The sequence below is a fragment of the Hoplias malabaricus genome, chromosome 1, assembly GCF_029633855.1.
Source record: "Hoplias malabaricus isolate fHopMal1 chromosome 1, fHopMal1.hap1, whole genome shotgun sequence".
NCBI lineage: Eukaryota > Metazoa > Chordata > Actinopteri > Characiformes > Erythrinidae > Hoplias > Hoplias malabaricus.
In genome coordinates, this window is record NC_089800.1 from 3,051,985 (window position 1) to 3,073,298 (window position 21,314).

Below are 21,314 nucleotides of genomic sequence, written 5' to 3' on the forward strand. Positions count from 1 at the left end.
CTCACCGCCATCAAATACTAACAGCAATGTTTCAACTTCTAGCGACATCACAGAAAAGCAGTGTGTTACTATGAACAAACAGGGGCCTAAAAGCCATATTTCAGCTGAAATTCAAGCCCCTCCCATTGACCTCAGACCACCCCAGAGGGAAATAAACACACTCCCAGAGCAGGATTAAGGCACTGGGATTAGGGATTAAAATACTTATGTTGGTTATTGTATGAAGTCAGTGGTGTTTTTCCAGCAGTGAATTTGAAGAGTGGAGTAATCAGAGTGTGTGTGTGTGTGTGTGTAAGTGTAATTAAACAAACAAACGCCACTTGGACAGTGATTCCGTACCAGTAAATATGGCAGTAAAACTTTATTTAAAAAGAAAAAAAAGAAAAGAAAAACTACAAACACCCAAAGAACAGTGAAATCTGATTCTACACAAACTTTATTTTCCTTAAAAATACATTACCTTAAAATAACAAAGCAATTTAGAGGATATATATGAGGAGGGTGGGGGGGGGGGGGGGGGTTACCTCCTGTCTCATGAAAGATACAGCCCAGAAGATTTTTGGAAGTTGTACACACGTGTGTGTGTGTGTGTGCGCGTGTGTGTATGGGGGGGGGGGGTGTATAAAGTGTAAAGGGCCATGTTCAAACTGAGGGCGTGGATCACCTGAGGAAAAAAGGAGGTCCTCAAAGCCTCCACACAGCAGTAATGCAGCAGTCATATGGGCAAAGTGAAGAGAGTGTGAGAGTGATAGAAAGAGGAGAGAGAGGTAGTAGAGCGAGAGAGGTAGAGAGGCAGGGCAGCTACAGTATAAGCACCTAAGGAGGAACGCTAATTAGCAGCTAGTGAATAAAAGTGACACCACCCTCCGTCACCTCAGCGTTAGTGCAGCGTTAGTAGCAGCAGTCTCCTGTACAACTGCTAGCTAATGCTAACCATGTCGATGGGCACTGAGTAGCAAAAGCACCTAAAGCTAATCAAATGAATAAGGACTGGTCACCATTGCTAAAGCTAACAAAATGGCTACAGTACACAAATGTTTACCAAGTGGATGAGGACTGGATAGCAACGGCAGCTAAAACTTAAGCAGGTGGATGAGTACTGGCCATATGAACCAAGGCTAAACCAGTGGCTACAGTAGACAAAGCTAACCAAGTGATTAAAGACTGGCTAACTAAAATTGATGTGCAACTACTAGCAACACAGTTCGCCACTGTTAGCGCATGTGTGGCAGTACAGTAAAGTCTCCAGTGTATCTGCTAGAAAATGCAGACCATGAGAATGAGCACTGGCTAGCAAACGCTGAATTGGCTAAGTATTTAAATAAGCCCTGGTTCTACAGTAAATGGGCACTAACTAGCTAACTAAAGCTAACCAAGTGAATGAGGACTGGTGAGCTAGAGTAGCTAAAGCTAACACAGCAAGGTGCACTTTTCTAACAGTCTTTCACGGCGTGAGTGTGAATGGTACACAGCGTCAGAGATCAATACTATATTTGCTATTTATAGCAGCAAAAGCTAACCAAACGCAGTGTGAATGAGAGTCTTGCTGCATTTTTAGCTTCAGATCAGAAGACTACATGTTTGTGTTAGCACCACAGCAGTTTCCAGTAGACCTAGCTAGCTATGTGTGCTAAACCTAGGCACATGCAATGTGAATGAGACCATATGTCGTTTTTTTTTCGAACTGGGCTAAAAATTGTGTGATGTCTGCGCAAATTTGTTCATAATCACACCACAAAAGAGTCTGTCCTAACTGTAAGTGACAGAAGTGAACAACAGGACATGTCAATGTAAGTTTAAAGCACCAGACAATTTAAAGCTACTACTGAACAATCAGAAAACAGCTGGAGACTGGAGACTGACATGTCTAAATGCATATGTCCATCAACATGGTCTCTAGTATATTTGTTTGTAACAGTAGCTTACACTGAATAAATGAATGCTTGGACGCTTCTCTAAAGCTGTAATCACACTGGTTTTTGTCAAAAAAATTGACAAATTTCATGTACACGACTTCAGGGTGAAGAAATTTCATTTTGTTTTTGTGAATGTTGACTGAAAAATTAGCGTCACTGATCGATAGCGCTGCAGCTCCAACTGTGACGCTTCCTACACTTTGTACATATTTCCTTTTGAAATAGCAGCACTAACCTAAACGGAGGACAGTTTACAGCACTGATTTCCAGCCGCATTCACAGCCACACCCATTTCAACGATCAACACAAAATATAAAAATCCAGTGTTGACAGGCTTAAAAGAGTTGTAAAACAACCTCTGGAACTGTACAGAGGGCCAAGAAGTGTTTATTTGTAGGTCCATCAGCTACAGCAGTTTCCAAAACAGTTGCTAACGTGAACTTAATGCTAGCATAGACGCAGCGGTTATTTACTGCACAGTACTACAAAATTAGCTACAAAATTAAGGTTTAGGAGTTTCCAGGACATTTGCTAGCCACAAAAGCTCATAACTGAATTTAATGTAAGTATGAGAAGTTTGGTAAAGTTTCTCTGCTGTGATAGAGGTATGACTCTGTACTACATTCGCTAGCTTCTGTGCTAAAGACTTATCAAGTGAATACAATGCAAATGGGCACTTTTCTAAAAGATGGCTGTTTGATTCTGCACTGTACTCATCCTCAGATCCCTACAGGATGCTCTTTGTGTGTGTGTGTGTGTATGAGATATATCCACTCTCAAGACCTCATCGATTACCACGTTAGCCTCAGCACTACGGGGTGAAGAGCGGGTGACCAAGCAGAGCTCCATAAAGCATACTTCGGGACAGGCGGCTGAAGTATAAAGCTATGAGGGAAAGAATAATAAAACGCACCCATCCACAGGAGGTCCAGAAGACTATGTTTAGCAGAGAGGTAGATTCTCAGAGATAAAGGTGAAGAAGGGAAGCTCCACTTGACTGCCAGCAGAGACCTGCTCTACATGCATTTGAGGGGCTTGGGTTTCTCTGGGGACCAAAGCTGCTCGCCAGCTCGTTGCTACAGTGTGAATAAAAGCTCAAGAGGGATCGCTAATAAAACCGCCGCCACCTCTATGCGTCTAGCGTACACAGATTTAGCACAATATACAAATAAGAGTCCAGTCACATTACAGGGAAAAGCTAGAGGCAAGCAGCTCTGGTTCGACCCACCAAATTAAAGTTTAACAGCAGAATGGCTCCAAATCCTGGTGCTTGAATGTTTCTCTTAAGGTGGTGGTGCACAATTTATAGCGTGTTTACTAATGGCTTTGAAATAGTGACGGAAATCTGTCTTCTAACCCATCACTGTGGTTTTACTGTGTATTTTGAGTGTTCACGCACTCCAACCATGATTTATTCTGGTTCACAACTCTGTTCCTCTTTAAAACACTCATTAATAATATTAGTTAACGTCACGGATGTTTAACGTCAGATTTGAACCACCTCTAGGTAAACAGAAGCACTCCAGGATTGAGAAACACGGCTTTCTACAGTAGCACCCCCTACAGGCCTGGAAGAGAAAAGGAAGGCCAGGGTTCGGGCTTCTTTCTGTGCACATTGTACAGTGAGTGGTGTGGAGAGAGATTTCAGTGTTGGGGAATTGGGGGAAATCAGTAGAAATTTACGAGAACAGGTCAGTATTAAAATAAAAGCTGTGTTTAACTCAGGAGCTGTCTGAAAGGGATGTGTGTGTGTGTGTGTTAGTTCTCGACTGGGCGAGGAGGGAGTGCAGACGGTGGAGCTGGAGGTATCCCATCAGCCTGTGTAGGAGCAGGAGGGGGAGGGCCAGGATCTGTAAATGTTAAAACACATATGCAGGTTTATGACTATTATGATTATCATAAATGACTGCTATAGTGATGATTTAAAGCAACACCATTTGAGACTGTATTTGTTTATTCGTTCTGTAATATTATTTTAAACTTGTCTGTTTGATACATACACATGCCGTTGGGAGCGCCTGGGTGTCTAGGGCCCATCATAGGGGGCATCCCACCGGGATGGGGTCCGCCAACTGGGGGTCCAGGCATCATTCGGCCTGGCATTGGCTGACCTGGTCCAACCATTGGTCCTGCACAAACAAGCAGTTTTAGGAACACAAAGTTACAAAGTTTTAGTTGAATATTAAGCTTCTTCGAGACACTACACTGTTTTAAACATGTATTATTCATCCCCAAGAGGATGATTGTGGTATTGTATCCAACCATGGTACTGAACACACAAACGCAAATGGAGCAGGGGGCTGTGACCACCTCGGTGCCCGAGGAGCAGTTTGGGGGTTAAGTCTGTTGTTCAAGGGAACTTCAGTCGTTAATGAATTTTGTTTTGAAAGCTAGCAACTGGCTACAACTGCCCCCAAATGTTTTCTATTAATTCAGAGGAGCCAACTGAATCTCAGACACATTTAAACGACGTCTGTAGTTTCCTGTGTATATACTGCGTCTGCGTCACCTGTCTGTGGAGGGTGGTGGGGTCCCATTGTGTGGTGCATTGTGGGAAATCCAGGTCCAGGGAGATGCAAGCCCTGTGGATGAGGCAGAGGGCCGTGGGCTATGGGTCCGTGCGCTGAGGGCCCGTGTCCTGGTGGTCCATGGTGGCCCGGAGGACCGTGGAGACCCCCAGCCCCATGCTGAGCCGCCGCTGCCGCCGCCGCCTGCTGCTGCTGCTCCATCTGCTGCCGAGCCTTCATCTCAGCATACTTCAGCTGCTCCATGTGGAATGCCTGCCTCTCGGTCAGTAACTGCTGCCTCTGCAGCTCCAGCTGGAGAGAGAGGGCGAGAGACAAAGACGGTAAATTGCACGTCAATATAAATAGATTGATAGATATAGTCACTGTCCAATTAAAAACATGCCGCTCCCAAAATAGCAACTTTATGGGAATGTTCAATTGTATTTGAAGGATTCTCCTCATTTAAGGGGACATATTTTCAAGTTTTTAAGTGTAGGAGAACTCAGGATTATTGCAGGTCTATCTGGACAGTGTGTAAACAATTTCCACAGTCTACTACAGATTTGGTGGCCTTTGTAATAGTCAACGATCCCAGAGTTGAACTACAGCCAAGACAATAAAACAGATAACGTAATAAATAACATCTTTCATAAACCTCCCACAACTCAACCCAAGTGCTCTCCTTCACAGGAGCTGGAAACCAAAATAAACCAGTACAGTCTGATTACATGCCCCCCACACACACACACTCTGTAATGCCGTATACAGACTGTATAAAAGCTGAGAGTGGAGTTATATAAAGACACATTCTTCACGCACTATTTCCAGCTGCTAAACTGGGTTACTCTCTGAGCCGTGACACCTAGGCATCTTCTGCTGCTTCAGAGCCAAAAGTGTCAGGACAGCAACTCCCCGGAGAGACGTACAAGTACACACACTCGTTTACCGCCAAAGATAACACTACAAGAGTCTGACAGGAGAAATAGAGGAGACAAAATAGACTCACAGTATTCACTCCAGCAGTGGTTCTAGTAAACCTCACCTCTAAATGAAACACGATACATTTATGAATGAGTGTGATGAAGAACAGGTTTATTACTGTGAATTCAAATGATGATTAAATATGCTCCAAACTATCTACTGCAAAACAAACAGCTAAATATTCATCCTAGCAGTTTATTTCTGCTTTAGCGATGTACAGACACAGAAGGGCGCCACTGGGGAGGAAGGGAACTGTAACCGTGGTTAAAGACTGAAATGGGAAATCTTATGAAGAAATCCCTTGTTCAATTTTGTGTGAATCTAGAGCCTACCAACTCACACACTGTGAAACAAGACCACCCAGTTAGTTTTCTGTGTGATGCCTAAGTTAGAAAACACGGGATAAAAGGAAGTCGTTCTGATTCTGCTCTGTTTCTGAGGTCAGGTGCAGACTTTAAAGTTGCCCCACCCCTTTGTCTGAGTCTGTCCAATCACAACGCTGGACCCGCGTTGATGTAAGAGCGCAAAGGCGAGGATAAATGCAGCAAAACAGACACCATGAGCGTGGAAAAATAAGAGCACTGAGGAAAATAACCCTAGTAAAAATGTTTTTCCCCCCTCAGAGCTTCTGCTCCTCGAACCTCACTGCTGTGCACTCGGGGTCGGGGCGAACAGAGAGCAGCTCACCGTCATTTAAAGGAACAGGTGCTGAAAGCAGCCGCGGTTAAGACGGGAATAACGTTCCCGTCGTGAATGTAATCTCTTTAAATACTTACCGCCTCTTTCTCTCTGTCCATTATAGTCTCCAGCTCCTCAAAATGACGGAGTTTAATCTCCAGCTTCTTCATCTGAGTCTCCACCAGGAGAGCGACCAGAGATTTGATCTTCCTCTCCTCCACAGCGGCCAGGTGCTGGAAAACACAAATCCAGTAAATAATCCAGCAGTTTACTGAGGCAATGAAATAAATATTTACAGCAGTTATATAAAGACATCCAGGCAGTGGAGGGTGGGGTGAGGGTGGGGGGGGGGGCTCAGTTTACAGCTAAAATAAACAAATCCAAGCAGAACACAAGAGTTTCATACATAGATTTTTAAAAACCCATATTTACATTTTCTTCGCAGTCATAATTTGTCACTAATACCACCCTGTTACCTCAGGCACCCCGTAATATACACCAGCTTAAATATTTAGACACTACAAACTAATTAAACAGAACAAACAAGACGCCAGTCAATGGCACTTTTCAAACTCATGCTAACGTCACTGGACAGCTCAAGGTACTGGAGGAGAGCGACAAATTCCCTCAGTTCACAGACACTTGAAGTGACTAGCACTGCACACACTGATAAGTGGAGACATCACCAGGAACCAAACAACTATCTCCCAATTATGGTGGCAATGTATTTACTGCTGGCCCTGCAACATAGTCTACATTGATTGGTTCAGGCCCCAGTGATACCACCGCCATACATAACTGGACTCCATTAGAGCACAATTGGTCTGAGGGTGTATCATGACTCCGCCTCTCTCCTATCACTCAGCCCTGTGCTAGCCAATGCTGTCCTGTCTTAGCTAACACAACTAAATTTTGCATGATGAACTCTGATAACATTCTTTTAGCAGTAGCTCAAATAAAAGTTGGAGGACCAAGTGTCTAAGTGTTTTTGTTAAAAACAAAAAGGAGGAGGGAGAGGGGACCAAAAGACACAGTTGTAAATGTTTCAAATAAGGCCCTAGCTTACTTTGGCTTTAGTCGCGGCGGAGGCGAGAGCAGCAGCTGCAGCAGTGGCGATGTTTCCTTCTCCAACATCCAGCTCCAGCTTTTTCCTGTTCTCCTCTGGAACCTCAGATGACTCCTTCACCTCTTTCCCTTCCTCAGACACCTCCATCGCCTCCTCTTTGTCTTTTTCTGAAAAAACAAGACCATGAACGTTAACAGGGAACGGAGGCAGAGTGGAAGTAATTACGTGAATAGACGTTATTTACCAGCATTTGTTTCTGTAGCCTTCGTCTCTCCAACTTCTCCCTCTTCTTCCTCTCGCTCTTGTTTCTCCACCGTTTCGTTCTTCACCTTCTCTCCCTCCGCAGGTTTCTCTGCAGAATCGCTCGGCTTCTCCGCCTCGTCCTTCGACTCCGCCTTCAATACACGGTACAATGTTTTAATACAATACTCAGAGCTTAAAACAAGGCTCTTCAACGGCTGACTAAGGAATTGAAGTAGAAAGATCTAGACCCTTTTAAAGCACTCGTATCTTAGCTACGTAAACTCCACAGGTGTAATCCAACACACCTTATCCGGCTGCTGAGGCTCAGGGTCCGTGTCCATCTTCTCTGGCTCTGCTGTTTCTGCAGGAGAAGGGAAGGAAAATGTATTTCATATCATTACCATCATTCATCTTTGGGTGTTCTGCGATGGTTAAAATGATCTGCAGGCTTCAAATTAAAGCGTGCTGTTCTTCCTGAAGGCCGAAGGATCAGTTCTGCCAGAGTACTGGAGAAAATCTGACCTCACAACCACTCAGTCCTTCATTTCATCTGAAAGTACAAAGCCCAACCTTTATTCCTTTATTTTGTTCTGATCCAGAATGGCATTTAAACCTGCACAAGCACAGAGAGGGTTTTATTTCAGCTGTGAAATTGTTTACTGAACATGAGAATGACTTCCAACAGATGCAGATAAACTGCCACCTTCAGAGGCACCGTTTTTTTTTTTTTTTTTTACCTTCAGTAAACAGGACCCCGCGCAGGAGCCCGGAAACAGCAGCCGGTTCAGAGCCAGAGAATCCAGCGTTTAATCAATAACTGCTTTGTGAGCAGCCCTCTGAGGACGAGGCAGGAAGAGGGCTGCAGTTATTCAAACGGATCGCGGCAGTAAAGAGGAGTAAAGAGCCAGAGGGAGTTCATCTGGCAGATTATAGCCGCTCGTCTCTGAAGACAAACTGTTACACGGCTGCGGATTTTTGGATCCAGAACAGAAATAAAGAGGGATGACACTGACAGAGGATCATTAAAATTATTCCTTAAGTGTTAGACTTGACTTCCGCTGGCATTTAAACTTTGTTTTCAAATATAATTCAGCTTTTGCCTACGATCCGAAAGAGAGACTTATTCATTTCTAAGCACTGTTCAGTGACTGCTTACAGCAAGTGGCTGCAGCCTCCGTAATAACAGCAATAGCCTTGGTAATGTTTGTGCATATGTGCATTTGAAAACCAAACACTTGTACACAGAGCTCACATTATCTGACCCAGATTTACCCCCTCCCCCCACGGCCCATCTGCCAGCGCTGTCCTAATCCAAATGGTCACCCCACACACACACACAAAAACATACACATAGCCCTTGGTCATCCAGCCACACGGGCATTTACTGTGTGCTTTTAGAGTGATGTGGGAGGAAAAAAAGTCAAGCTACTCTCATCACATGATGAAGCATCCTTAAACATCTCTGCCCTGTGTCTAAGGGACCGTCTCCAAACATGTCTGTCCTGTGTCTAAGGGACCGTCTCCACACATCTCTGCCCTGTGTCCAAGGCACCGTCGCCAAACATCTTTGCTCTGTATCTAAGGGACCATCTCCAAACATCTTTGCTCTGTATCTAAGGGACCGTCTCCAAGCATCTCTGCCCTGTGTCTAAGGGACCGTCTCCAAGCATCTCTGCCCTGTGTCTAAGGGACCGTCTCCAAGCATCTCTGCCCTGTGTCTAAGGGAGCGTCTCCAAACATCTCTGCCCTGTGTCTAAGGGACTGTATCTCTGCCCTGACCCTTTAGAATCCACCTTAAATGTCTGCATTGTCACACACTAAACTGTTTCCACAGCTAAAAATCTGCAAAAGCCTGTAAACATTTCTGCCCTGTTTTTCAGGGGCCGTCTCTAAAAACGAAGTACGAATGTGAGGCACAGCCAAAAACAATGACCGGCACTATTGTTAAGGGGTTTAGCTTCACATCAACCCCACTGTATCAAACAGCCTCCAGCAACATCTGTCTGTCTTTGATAGGAATAAATTGTGCTCTTGCGCCCTCTGGTGGCGAAAGAGAACAGAGAAGCCAACTGCACACATTAACACAATAACATGGTCTTAAAAATAGAGGACACTAGTAATAAAGAAAGAATACAAGACACATTAAAACCACAAAGCTAAGGCACATGTGGATACAGTGTGTGTGTGTGTGTGTGTACCTGTTTTCTCTGGTTCCTCTGGAGCAGTTCCAGCAATGCCGCTGCTCTCCAGACCGAAGGATGGGTCGACTTTCCCTGTGCTTCTCGCTGCCTCCTGAACTTTCTTCACATGAGCCTCCACCAACTCAGCAGGAACCTCCTCTCGTACACGAGAGAACTCCTCTAAACACACACACACACACACACACACACACACCTGATAAGCTGGACAGACAATACAACTACAGCAACGCATCTGCACGCACATTTAAATTAGGCAAGTCTTTATAGTATATCCCACATTATCTAACGCTGTCCTATAAATTGTGGTCAGAGTTTAATTCTTTCAAAAATTTGTGCTGGAGTTCCTTTGGAAAGAAACGATTTATTTAAAGAAACAATTCCCCCTTTTTAATATTGTCTCATTCACACTGTCACACTCTCACTTTGTCAAACTCACGCACCGAGTGCTGCCTTGGCTGCGGCGGCGGCGACCCTGGGGTCCACCACAGAAGCGAGGAAGGCGACAGTGCTCATGACGGGGTTTCCTGACTGACTGAAGGGAATGGGCTGATAGGCCAGGGGCCCAAGGGTGGCATCCGAGTTCTCCAGGTACGGGTCCTCGATCGGCAGCCTCAGGAAGTGCAGGATGCACTCATCCTGGGTTCGGCTCCCCACGTGCTCCGAAACCTTGTTCCAGTCGTCCTTGTACATCTCCAGAGCCTACAGCAGACACACCGCAGGAGATAAAACCAATCATTATAAGTATAAACACAGGAAAAATGTACTTTCACAACTCCACACTGTTCTTACCTCTAACAGCAGCAGAGTTTCCTGCTCAGTCCACTCTCTGGTGCTGCTTCCTTTGCTCTGGAACACAAACAGCCTTCGTTATAACCTCAGTCCTGGTCAGTAATATCCATGTAAATGACTTGCTGAGCCTTTAAAAAGCAGAGTACAAAGACAATTCCTGACCTTGGAGGTCTTCTTCGAGTAAATGTCAGCCCTCAGGCCAAAGTTCTGCAAATCCGGAGGCTTTTCTTTGCTTTTCTCTGGGAAGTTCAGCATCTGCTGAGCAGGGGGAACCTGGCAGAGAGAACACACATTTGGGTTTTAGAATAAAACAAAAAACAAATTGAAGACGACACAGAACTGTTGTTCCTCACACTGACCTGTGGGGGGCGGTGGTGAAGAGGGACGAGGCCAGAGGGGGTGTCTGCGAGGACGTTAAAGTGAGGGGTCGGTGGGGGTCCCATGGGCAGGGGTCTGCTGTCTGCATCGACCTGGTAATTAATCAAACCCCATTGCTCCAGAAATGCATGGACCCTGACACACACAAAACAAGAGAAATAAATATTTTCAGATCACTATTTTTAGTGAATAGCCTTAAATAAATCAACAGTGAATAGAACATTACACACAAAAAAATCGATTCACAATAAAGCAAACGGTGGCACTGCACTGTGTGTGAGAGCGGTGTGTGTTTTTACCTCATCACAGCACACACGTCTCCAGTGAGGTTGCGCCTGCAGGAGGTGGAGGTGAGGTACTCCTGAGGGTTCAGCCGGTAGGTGTCAATCATGAAGTTACGATAGGCCAGATATCTGTAAATTGAACAAACAATTAACACAAATAAGAAAATAAGATTTAAAAGACGCTGATGCATCACTGCTCTTTAATTTCATACCCTGACAAATCAGTAACACTGTCTTATTTCATTTTTATAAGAGAGTAAACATTAGCGCCACATGAGAAGTGTGTTTTCAAGGTGTTTAGAGGCTGATGGACCATTGGAGAGAGAGAAATCCAGAGCAGGAGTTAGTGTCCTGTTCATTTGGGCGACTTAACGTCGCATGCTGCTTTTATTTCATTTGTAGACTGTTAAAATCACATGATATAAGACAACATTTACACATGCTGCAGTCCTTTACACATTGACCAGTGGTTTAATGAATTGCGGTGGGGGTCATGGGGGTTTTAAGCGCAAGTTAAGTTAGTTTTCTCTGTAAAGAGAGTTTATACTCACATTTCCGGAGACTTGGATTTGTTCTTGCCGTTGAAGAACTCCGGCAAAGCCCGTCTTTCGATCTGATGGATACTGGAGAAAGAGAAAGACAGTCACGTACTTCAGTTCCACTCTACGCCACGCAGCCAGGGACCAGACAGAGAGTAAAGCCCAGTACAATGCAGTTGAAAAGCAACATGAGTTCCTATAAAACCCCCGAGTTTAAGGGGAAGGCTCTTACGAGTTGTAGTCGAACCACGCAGAATAGCTGGGGATGATGATGTGATGAGTTTGTTCAGTGACGTTATCTTCGCTGGAGTCGATCAGACGGTTCCCCTCTGTTTTACCCTGTTCATCATCATCCTGTAGAACAATAAACACCAGTGAGCACCCAGTTAACTCCGATGAAAGCAGTGTAGCGGAATAAACTCTAACTAAAACATGCACAGGATTAAAAAACAGAAATCTTACTTTGCCACCAGATGCTACCGAGCCATCTTCCTGTTCATCTGAGAAAGAAAAGATAAGAGAGTCTGTTAGGAATAAACAGAACACTTCTCTTCAAGAGGAAACTGCAGATTTAATGAGGTATATGAGCAGAAATGGAGTACAGTTTACAAAAACCACGTTTTTATTACAGTATAATCACCTGATCATGTCGTGCCACCACGTTTCTACACTAGCCCTCGACAGACAAACCCAACACTGGCTCTACAGTGCTTTTCAGGTTTTTACGTTTAAGTGACAGCTTGGAAACAGAAGGAGTGAGGGAGGGGTACTCAGATGGTTGCAATCTGTGATCTTACCACTAGATGTCACTAGATCTTACTCACTTCACCTTTAAAACACAAACGTTTCTCCTTACACCGAAACTTGCACGACAGACTGCTCTATAATGACACAGCCCCTACATAGTCTTGTGATAAAAAGCCTTCTCTTGTTACCATTTTGGATAAAATGACAACATAGCAGAACCCTAAAGACAGGGGGCACTCTTACCCAGGTCAGCCACAGTTCCTCCCTTCACTGGTGCATTCTCGCTGTCCTTCTTCTGGTTCACTGCAGCAACGAGAACAGAAAACATTAAGAAAACCACGATACTGGGAAAAGCAAAGTCTCAAACTAAAATAAAGCAGGCTTTGAAAAGAGAAAAGAGAAAATAACAGAGTCTGTACTCACAGTGTGATCTCTCAGAATATAAATGCATGGAGAGAACCGTGAGGGTTTTAGCTCTTACCGCTTTTGGGCAGAGAGACCTCCTCCATTCCTGGAACAGGTGAAGGATTCTCCATGTCTTTGGTGAGATCTTCATCCTGTTCATCATCATCACGGTGACCTCTGCGTTTCCAGTGTGGCCCTGGGTTTCTGAGGGGAATCGAGGGAGAAGGTCAGAAAGTTGTACGGTTCTACGGCTTAAATTCTGCCAGAGACAGCTGCCAATGTGTTTAGCTTTGTGTCGTTATACTTCTGTCCATATTTATAGATAAAGTTGTGCGCTACATCAGGAAAAATATAATGAAGTTCAATAGACATTAATAATAAATGCCATGCAGTTTGAGGCGAGTGCGTCAAGGTTTAGAGGACGCATAACATTTAAGGTCCTGTTGTCGCTGGCGGGGTCTGATTGCGCTTACCCTTTCTTGCCGCCCTTCTTGCGGGACTCGACGGGGGTGCTCGGTGGGGACGGAGAGCGGCGCCTCTTCTTTCCTCCGGCCAAAGACTTTCGCTCCTTTCGATCAGGTGTACGGGAAGACTGATCATTAGCCATGGTGATGGAGAGAGGGATGAGAGAAAGTGCGAGAGAATGCAAGAATGAGAGAATGGAACGGTTTCACACACACAGCAAGAGGGAAACGAGCTGACGAAGGAGAGGAAGAGGAGGATGAGGAAGGGATGGAGAGAAGGAAAAGCTACAGAAGGTGGGTGACAAACACAAATACACACAGACACAAGCCTGGAGCTCTTTCACAAGATCTCTGTTAGGATTTGGTTATAATATGAAAAAAAAATCACTTGTTCAGTGCATGTTTACATTAACGTGGGGATGTGGAGCCCACCAACCCACACACTGTGAAACTATATCACTCATTCAGTTTTCTGTGCGCTGCCTAAGTCAGAAAACACAGGATAAAACGAGTCGTTCTGATTCTGTACCGCTTCTGACGTCAAGTGCAGAGACTTTAGAATTGCCCCGCCCCCTCGTCTGAATCTGTCCAATCACAGGGCTGGACCCGCGTTTAGGTGAGAGCGCAAAGACGAGGTTAAACGCAGCAAAAAAGACAACGAGCGCTGAGAAATAAGAGCATTGAATAAAAACGGAGAAAACGAGAAAGGAGAAGACAACTGAGCGAAAACGACTAAAAACCAGAGCTTCTGCTCCTCACTGCTGCGCTCAGGGTCACAGTGAACAGTGAGCGGCTCATTATCATTTAAAGGAACAGGCGCTGAAAGCAGCGTTCTGGACCAAACTGTTTAAACGCAGGGGGGGGAGAGAGGATGTTTGCTTTAAAGATGGCACTGTTTGTAAAACAGCAGCAGTCCTACACATTTCTTGATGGGAGCGATCCCATCAAGCTTCATGAAAAACACAGCATAGCGACTGATTAAGGAACACGCCCTGCACAGACTCACCTCCTCCTCTCGGGGGAAGATCCGCTGTCTGAAGCTCATGGGCTTCCTGTTCTCATCCAGCTCGTAATCCTCCTCGTTCATCCACTCATTAAAGGCATCTGTGTCCTGCACCCACTTAGCATGCACCTGAAACAGAGAAGACATATGAGAGAGAGAGAGAGAGAGAGAGAGAGAGAGAGAGAGAGAAAGACAAGAAATTTAAAGCAACTTGTCAACAAGCAAATCAGAAAAAGGCAACAGTTCTTTAGATCTGGTCTCTCTCACCCTCCACGGTTTCTCTGAGCTCGGAGGGTCCTCCACATCTCCATCCACGTCGCTGGTAGACACCCAGGTATCGTAACTGAGACCACAATCAGACAGCAGAGAATTATCAGGGATTTCGGTCATTAAAAGGCAGGGAAAGTCCTTTTCCCACAATATAAAAAGACGTTTTTTTAACCCATGAACCTCAAGGTTTTTAGAGCGTGTTAAACTTAAAATATGATCAGATATGTTTATAAGTTAGATATTAAGAGGTTGAACAGAGTTACACATACCTATCCGGGTAATTTCCCCAGTGAACCAGCACCTGTTTGTCTTTCTTCATAACGGGACGCATCCACTCTTCTGAAAAACATGACAAAACCTTAATTCATACATTTTCTGTAAATAAACATTCCCTGAAAAAAATACAGTGAGCATTATTATAATACATACATTTATTTTGATCTTTTGTGATTAATTAGAAGGGAACACAAGCAAATCCCGCAAGAATAACACCTCAGTTTGAGACCTACAGTCATCAAATAAGAAACAAGGTCGAGATTTATTTGTTTAAAGGTAATCTAATATCAGTTCATGTGCAGAAGTGCTTTGGAAGAGACTTAGGGGCAAAGTTACTTTATGAAACGCAGCTAAATAAACATTTAGGTGAATATGATGAGGTGGAACAGACCTTCCTCAGACTGCGACGGAGAGGGATAGATGAGGTGAGTGGCTTTAGATTTATCATCAGTGATGGAGCCCTGGAAAACAGAAAACAACATGAGGGACGCCCAATAATAATAATACAGTAAGCTGTGATTCTGCTCAAGGAATTAGTAAAAATATCCGGAATCAGCACTGGCTATTCCTAAAAAACAATCAGACAATACAAATCTTTAATGATGTCTCTAACCTGATGCCTCTTGATGATGTCTTTGAGTTTGCTCGCTTGCTTCTGTTCCATGTCGGACGAGATGTACACGACCGGTCGAGTCAAGCAGTTGTTCTGCATGAAAACGACAATAAATTACAGTTAAACAGCACAAACCGAGACTCTCTCTAATCTCCATTTGGTAAATACACTCAGGTGAGATGCAGGTGATGGAAAGCTTACCTGAGCAAGTGTTTTCTCAATATTCATGAACATCTCCACATTTCTGTCCATTCTGGAAGGATTCTGCAAATCAAACCTTCTCCTGAACAACACACACACAAACAGAAACATGATGGAGGGAGGGAGACTACAGCTCTACTGTCTCCAACACCCACCTAAACTAAAGATGCTGTTTTCAGTAAACTGTTGTCTATAATAAAGTTGTGATTCTAAAATTACAATCCTCACCATCCCTGCTCGCTCTTAAACTTGTACGCAGATCCCAGAATGTGACACAGAGCTCCAGCCGGCTTAAAGTCCAAGAAACTCTTCGCCTAAAAACAAAGAACATGTTTCTCACAGCGTAGAGCATTTAATCCAGCCCTAGCTTTACAATCGCTGTACCTTTAAAAATATAATTACATCCAGAAAGCAAGTGTTCTTTACTCTCTGTGCAATTTAATATTTAAATAATAACTCTCCTGTGGCGTTTCTATCGGTTCTTGTGTCATGAAGAGTGTTATGAAGCAGCTAATGTGTTTGAGGCAGTGTTTTAAAATCAGCACATACCGGGAGTTTGGTGAGGGCCGGGTTGCTAACCCTTCGGCCGAAAGCCTCCTCCTGAAACTGGAGAAGCTGCACCACCAAACCGGCCAGAGACTTACAGGATGGAGAGTCCGCCTGGACGTACTGCAGAAAACACACACAAAACAAGACGATGAGTTTAACCCTTAGAGTTTCCCCACGTGACACCGCTGCCTGAAGGAATCATTCAGAAATGTTCATTTTGTAGCAGAAAAGACACTGAATGTTTGGCTTTTCAACTGATGGCAAAAACATAATGCGATATTTCAATGCACGTAACGCACCGTCAGATCCACTGCTTTAAAACCCTCTGGACACAGTGATCTTTATTATCTGCTGTCAGCATCTCAAACGTCATTGAACCAAATGCAGTTAAACTGAATATATTCCGCTCTCTTCAAAAAACTCTCTGCTCAAAAAACTTTACGTATCTATAACTAAAAGCATATTTTAGCCAACTGCAAGTCGAAGACTGAAACGATAAACAGAAGGAATATCTCACAGGAGAATACAGTACACAGCGACCATGTTTAAACGATACAAGTGCATGTTTAAATGTGCAGTTCCCTCTGTTTAGCTGGATTTGCTGCAGTGTTAAAATAAAGAATTATATATAGTTTATTCAGCAGCTAGTTCCTCAACTCTCTTAAAATACCCTGGTATTAATACTTTATATACACACAGCCTTAAAGGTAGCATCTCTTCCAAAAGGCGTGGAAACCACTTAATGAACAGTGTAACAATTAAAGCTGTCTACAGTCAGTGGGGGACAACAATGAAAAACAAACTCTACATATCTGATTGAAATGATCAAAACTAAACAGTAAATCTGCCATTAAATAAACTTTGACTCACACAATACAGATTTGGAACATATATAGAGTAAAGATATTGAGGCTTAAAATAAAACCAGTGCTCAGAGAACAATACTGAAATTGAGTTTCCTACTCCAACTGTCCGTTCCACCTTAAAACAGAGCAAAACGTGTGTTAAAGGCATTACTTATTCGTTTATACTCTTCAATATGAACAGCTAATGTTTATTTTTGGGCTCTTTGGTGGTATTATGGGCATTGAAAATAGTTTAATACACGCATTTGTTTTTCCACACTCTGTAGTTCACTGCTGCTCAATTTAAGGTGGAACGAACCAATTTCAGTCAGCCGTGTAGCTCATTAAAACACACGAATAGCAGACTTCTGTAATTTAAAAGTGACATTAAATCTTTTTCTCCAAAAATATACAACGATTCGACACGTATAAACTCACACGATTAATCAGAGTGAATCAATAACGCGACAAAAACAATATCACGCCGCTTCCACACTGAACTCTATTGTTGTGTTAGCGCGGCCCTCGTTAGCATTAGCTCCAGCGTTAGCTCCTAGCATCGACATTGGTTTTCCCGTTGACGTTAGCATTAGCTTCGCTCTCACTTTTTTGTAGTGTTTGCTGATCCAGAGCCTCACGGCCTCCAGTTGCGCCACCGTTTCCGCGCTCTCCCAGAACTTAGCGGCCGGTCCGCCATCTCTCTTTCTGCAGACGGAGCTACCAGAGCCGGTTCCCGAGGCCGAGCCCGAGCCGCTACCCGCCGCTGATCCGCCTGCTGTTCCCGCTCCGCTCGCCGCCATTCTCCCGCCGCTCCGCACCAGCGCCGCGCGCTCCTTTACTACCAGCAGCAGCCGACCGCCAGTGAATAGGAGAAAGCGCCTCTAGCGGCTCCATGCTTCCTATGCAGTGCACACTTCTTCCTCACTACGCAGTGTACACTTCTTCCTCCTTATGTTGCGTACCCCTCCTTTGCAGAAATATCTTGCGCTCTCAAAATATCCACGCGCTCGCAGAATTGTGGCACAAAAAAAACGCCACACTAAGTGACATACCCTTATATCTAACGCACAAAACTTGATCCTGTTGTAGTGACCTCTGCTTCTGCCCTTCGTAGTGCACCCTAGAGCCTCACTATGTGGTACATTTGAAAGGTCATCAACTAAGCTCCTGCTCAGTTCCTTCCCTAAGCCCTTTGGGTCCCTACGTCCTATATAGTGCACTGCATGGTTTCTGAAACTAAGGCTGACTCTCAGATGTCTCCCTGTGTAGTGCAGAGCCTGGGTGACTGGCTTCATACTCACTTCATAATTTGTACATGTGTATGTTTAACAGGCCCCAATAAATTCAATGTGGTTTCTCGAGATTTCAGCTGCTATAACAAAATTTCGCTGCAGCAGTTTATTTACCTCCCCACTAGAGGGAAACAGAGCCTCCATAAAAGACCGTCCCTGCAGAGACAGGACACAGAATCGCCTGTAGTTGCTGTAAAGCTCCAGTAGAGGTAGACAGAGTAAATCTGACCTCTGTAGGCCAATAGGAACTGTACTTTCTGAAGTATTTTCTAGTAAACCAGGAGCAAAGAAATTTCCTTCCTCCACAGTTCTGTTTTTCGTTTCATGGTCTGTCTCTAATACTCTTTCCCCTTCCCCCGTATTGTGATGTTGTGTGTTGTAATTAGGATTTACACATTTTCAACAAGCCAAAATCAGACACCCCTATACCCCAAACATACGTAAAGTAAAAATTCGATTAGACTGACCTCTAAGCTTCACTTCAAAACATAATCATTCGTTCATTATCTGTAACCCTTATCCAGTTCAGGGCCGCGGTGGGTCCAGAGCCTACCTGGAATCATTGGGCGCAAGGCGGGAATACACCCTGGAGGGGGCGCCAGTCCTTCACAGGGCAACACAGACACACACACACATTCTCTCACACACTCACACCTACGGATACTTTTGAGTCGCCAATTCACCTACCAACGTGTGTTTTTGGACTCTGGGAGGAAACCGGAGCAACCGGAGGAAACCCATGCAGACACAGGGAGAACACACCACGCTCCTCACAGAAAGTCACCCGGAGGAAACCCACGCAGACACAGGGAGAACACACCACGCTCATCACAGACAGTCAACCGGAGGAAACCCACGCAGACACAGGGAGAACACACCACACTCCTCACAGACAGTCACCCGGAGGAAACCCACGCAGACACGGAGAGAACACACCACACTCCTCACAGACAGTCACCCGGAGGAAACCCATGCAGACACAGGGAGAACACACCACGCTCCTCACAGAAAGTCACCTGGAGGAAACCCACGCAGACACAGGGAGAACACACCACGCTCCTCACAGACAGTCACCCGGAGGAAACCCACGCAGACACAGGGAGAACACACCACACTCCTCACAGACAGTCACCCGGAGGAAACCCACGCAGACACGGAGAGAACACACCACACCCCTCACAGACAGTCACCCGGAGGAAACCCACGCAGACACAGGGAGAACACACCACGCTCCTCACAGAAAGTCACCCGGAGGAAACCCACGCAGACACAGGGAGAACACACCACACTCCTCACAGACAGTCACCCGGAGGAAACCCACGCAGACACGGAGAGAACACACCACACTCCTCACAGACAGTCACCCGGAGGAAACCCACGCAGACACGGAGAGAACACACCACACTCCTCACAGACAGTCACCCGGAGGAAACCCACGCAGACACAGGGAGAACACACCACGCTCCTCACAGACAGTCACCCGGAGGAAACCCACGCAGACACAGGGAGAACACACCACACTCCTCACAGACAGTCACCCAGAGCAGGAATCGAACCAACAACCTCCAGGTCCCTGGAGCTGTGTGACTGCGACACCTACCTGCTGCACCACCGTGCCGCCCCCCAGGTTAATTAGTTTATACACTAATGTACAGAAATCAAGGAGCGGGAGGGAGGGGGCATGGTTTCCTACCCTCCTCCAAAAAGTTACATAGTGCATTTTCTGCAGTTTCTGGAGTAGCAATGACAGAGGCTCTATTCTCCCTATTACAGCTCAGTGGAGCATCACAATGATTTAAAGCAGTGCCTCTAAGGTAAACACATAGAAATATATCTGTTTAATTTTATTGCATAATTCTTTCCTTACAATTTGAAAGAAAGTTACAGAAAAACGACCAATAACATTCACACGTTTCTATTTCAAAGCCGAATATTTCAGAGACAGAAGAACTGTGTGGTCCACAATTCAGCTCATGTGCTGAGAGATACTGGACGGTCTGAGACCACAGTTCCTCTCTCCGGGCTCCAGAGGCCGGGCCCAGGCCTGAGATGGGAGCTGAACTCATCTGTTTGGACTTGGCGAGGAGGGAGTATTTAACGATGTTCACTGACATCATCACATCTTTCCACCATCCTCCACAAACACAGAAGTCGAGCTGTTTGTTTTCTCTCTGTTTCTTTACGGGAGGAGGACCGTGCAGGAGAGAAAGAGGGTGCAGAGGGTAAAACACAAGTGACAGGGTGACGCTGCAGGGCCTCAGGGTCCTGGGTGGGATGCTTTCTGAGGAGTGTGGTGTGTTCTCCCTGTGTCTGTGTGGGTGTCTTCTGGGTGGATGTCTAAACCTCCTGCAACTGTGAATTGCATGTAAACGGTTGGAGTTGGAGTTGTGGAAGTGTCGACTCGTCCCTCGCTCGTACAGAACAGGGCCTTTCCTGGAAGTGATTCTTATTCACAATCATCATCTTTTCACCAACTTTAGAGGGTTTTGGAGCAGATCTGTTTTCTGAGGGAGAACTATTGAAGAAGGATGTTTCCAGTGTTTGGTTTTCCCAGCGTGCTGATTTTTCTGGGCTGTTTCTGGATCTAGAGAATGATTCATGTCAGTGTGTGTGTGTGTGTGTGTGTGTGTGTGTGTGTGTGTGTAGTATTAGCTCAGCTTGTGACCATACCACCGGGATTTGTTTTCTCTCCAAACAGCAGAAATGGCAGAATTTCATTCGTCCTGAAAACACAGAGGCAGAGAGTAAGAAGCACAGTGATGTTTCACCCCACCACACACACACACACACACACTGGTGGGGAGTTAAGGGGGTGGAGCCATTCAGAGGGGCCCTTTCGGTCACCCTGGTAAGAGACTTCATTTTGTTCATTGTTGATCTGTTGTGGAGAACGTAGTCTGATACTTTCAGTGCATTAAGCTGGCCGTAGTGTCAGGATTCTGCTAGCTGCGTTGTGATTGGCTATAAGCCGCCTTCTACACGCCATGCGTAAATAGCAGACTTGTAATTGGTCCTTTCGTGTGTTTGTCAAATTTCTTTTTCTAAAATATTTTATATAAATGGAAAC

At 45.0% G+C, this 21,314-nt stretch overlaps 1 protein-coding gene across 1 annotated transcript; it reads right to left on the reverse strand.

Moving 5' to 3' along the window:
- Positions 1-485: 485 nt before the first annotated feature.
- On the reverse strand, positions 486-17,782 carry smarcc1a (SWI/SNF related, matrix associated, actin dependent regulator of chromatin, subfamily c, member 1a). Its single transcript, XM_066643779.1, has 28 exons — positions 17,561-17,782; positions 16,111-16,230; positions 15,790-15,875; positions 15,562-15,643; positions 15,361-15,453; positions 15,139-15,208; positions 14,741-14,810; positions 14,469-14,544; positions 14,205-14,330; positions 13,208-13,326; positions 12,811-12,938; positions 12,573-12,632; positions 12,045-12,082; positions 11,815-11,936; positions 11,595-11,666; positions 11,059-11,172; positions 10,741-10,894; positions 10,544-10,654; positions 10,382-10,438; positions 10,033-10,291; positions 9,590-9,751; positions 7,697-7,752; positions 7,393-7,543; positions 7,149-7,315; positions 6,181-6,315; positions 4,426-4,735; positions 3,917-4,045; positions 486-3,766 (listed from the first exon to the last, which is right to left on the reverse strand). Exons 1-28 carry the CDS (start codon positions 17,753-17,755, stop codon positions 3,675-3,677), a joined length of 3,354 nt encoding a protein of 1,117 aa, XP_066499876.1. The 5' UTR covers positions 17,756-17,782; the 3' UTR covers positions 486-3,674.
- Between the last annotated feature and the right edge of the window lie 3,532 nt (positions 17,783-21,314).

Bases quoted from the DNA above. Each gene is read 5' to 3' on its own strand.
- smarcc1a (XM_066643779.1), bottom strand. From the start codon at position 17,755: ATGGCGGCGAGCGGAGCGGGAACAGCAGGCGGATCAGCGGCGGGTAGC. The intron at 14,331-14,468 runs GTGAGAGAGACC...TCTCTGTTTCAG, and splicing joins GCTCAGAGAAACCGTGGAGG to GTGCATGCTAAGTGGGTGCA. The intron at 12,939-13,207 runs GTAAGCGCAATC...GATTCCCCTCAG, and splicing joins AAGAAGGGCGGCAAGAAAGG to AAACCCAGGGCCACACTGGA.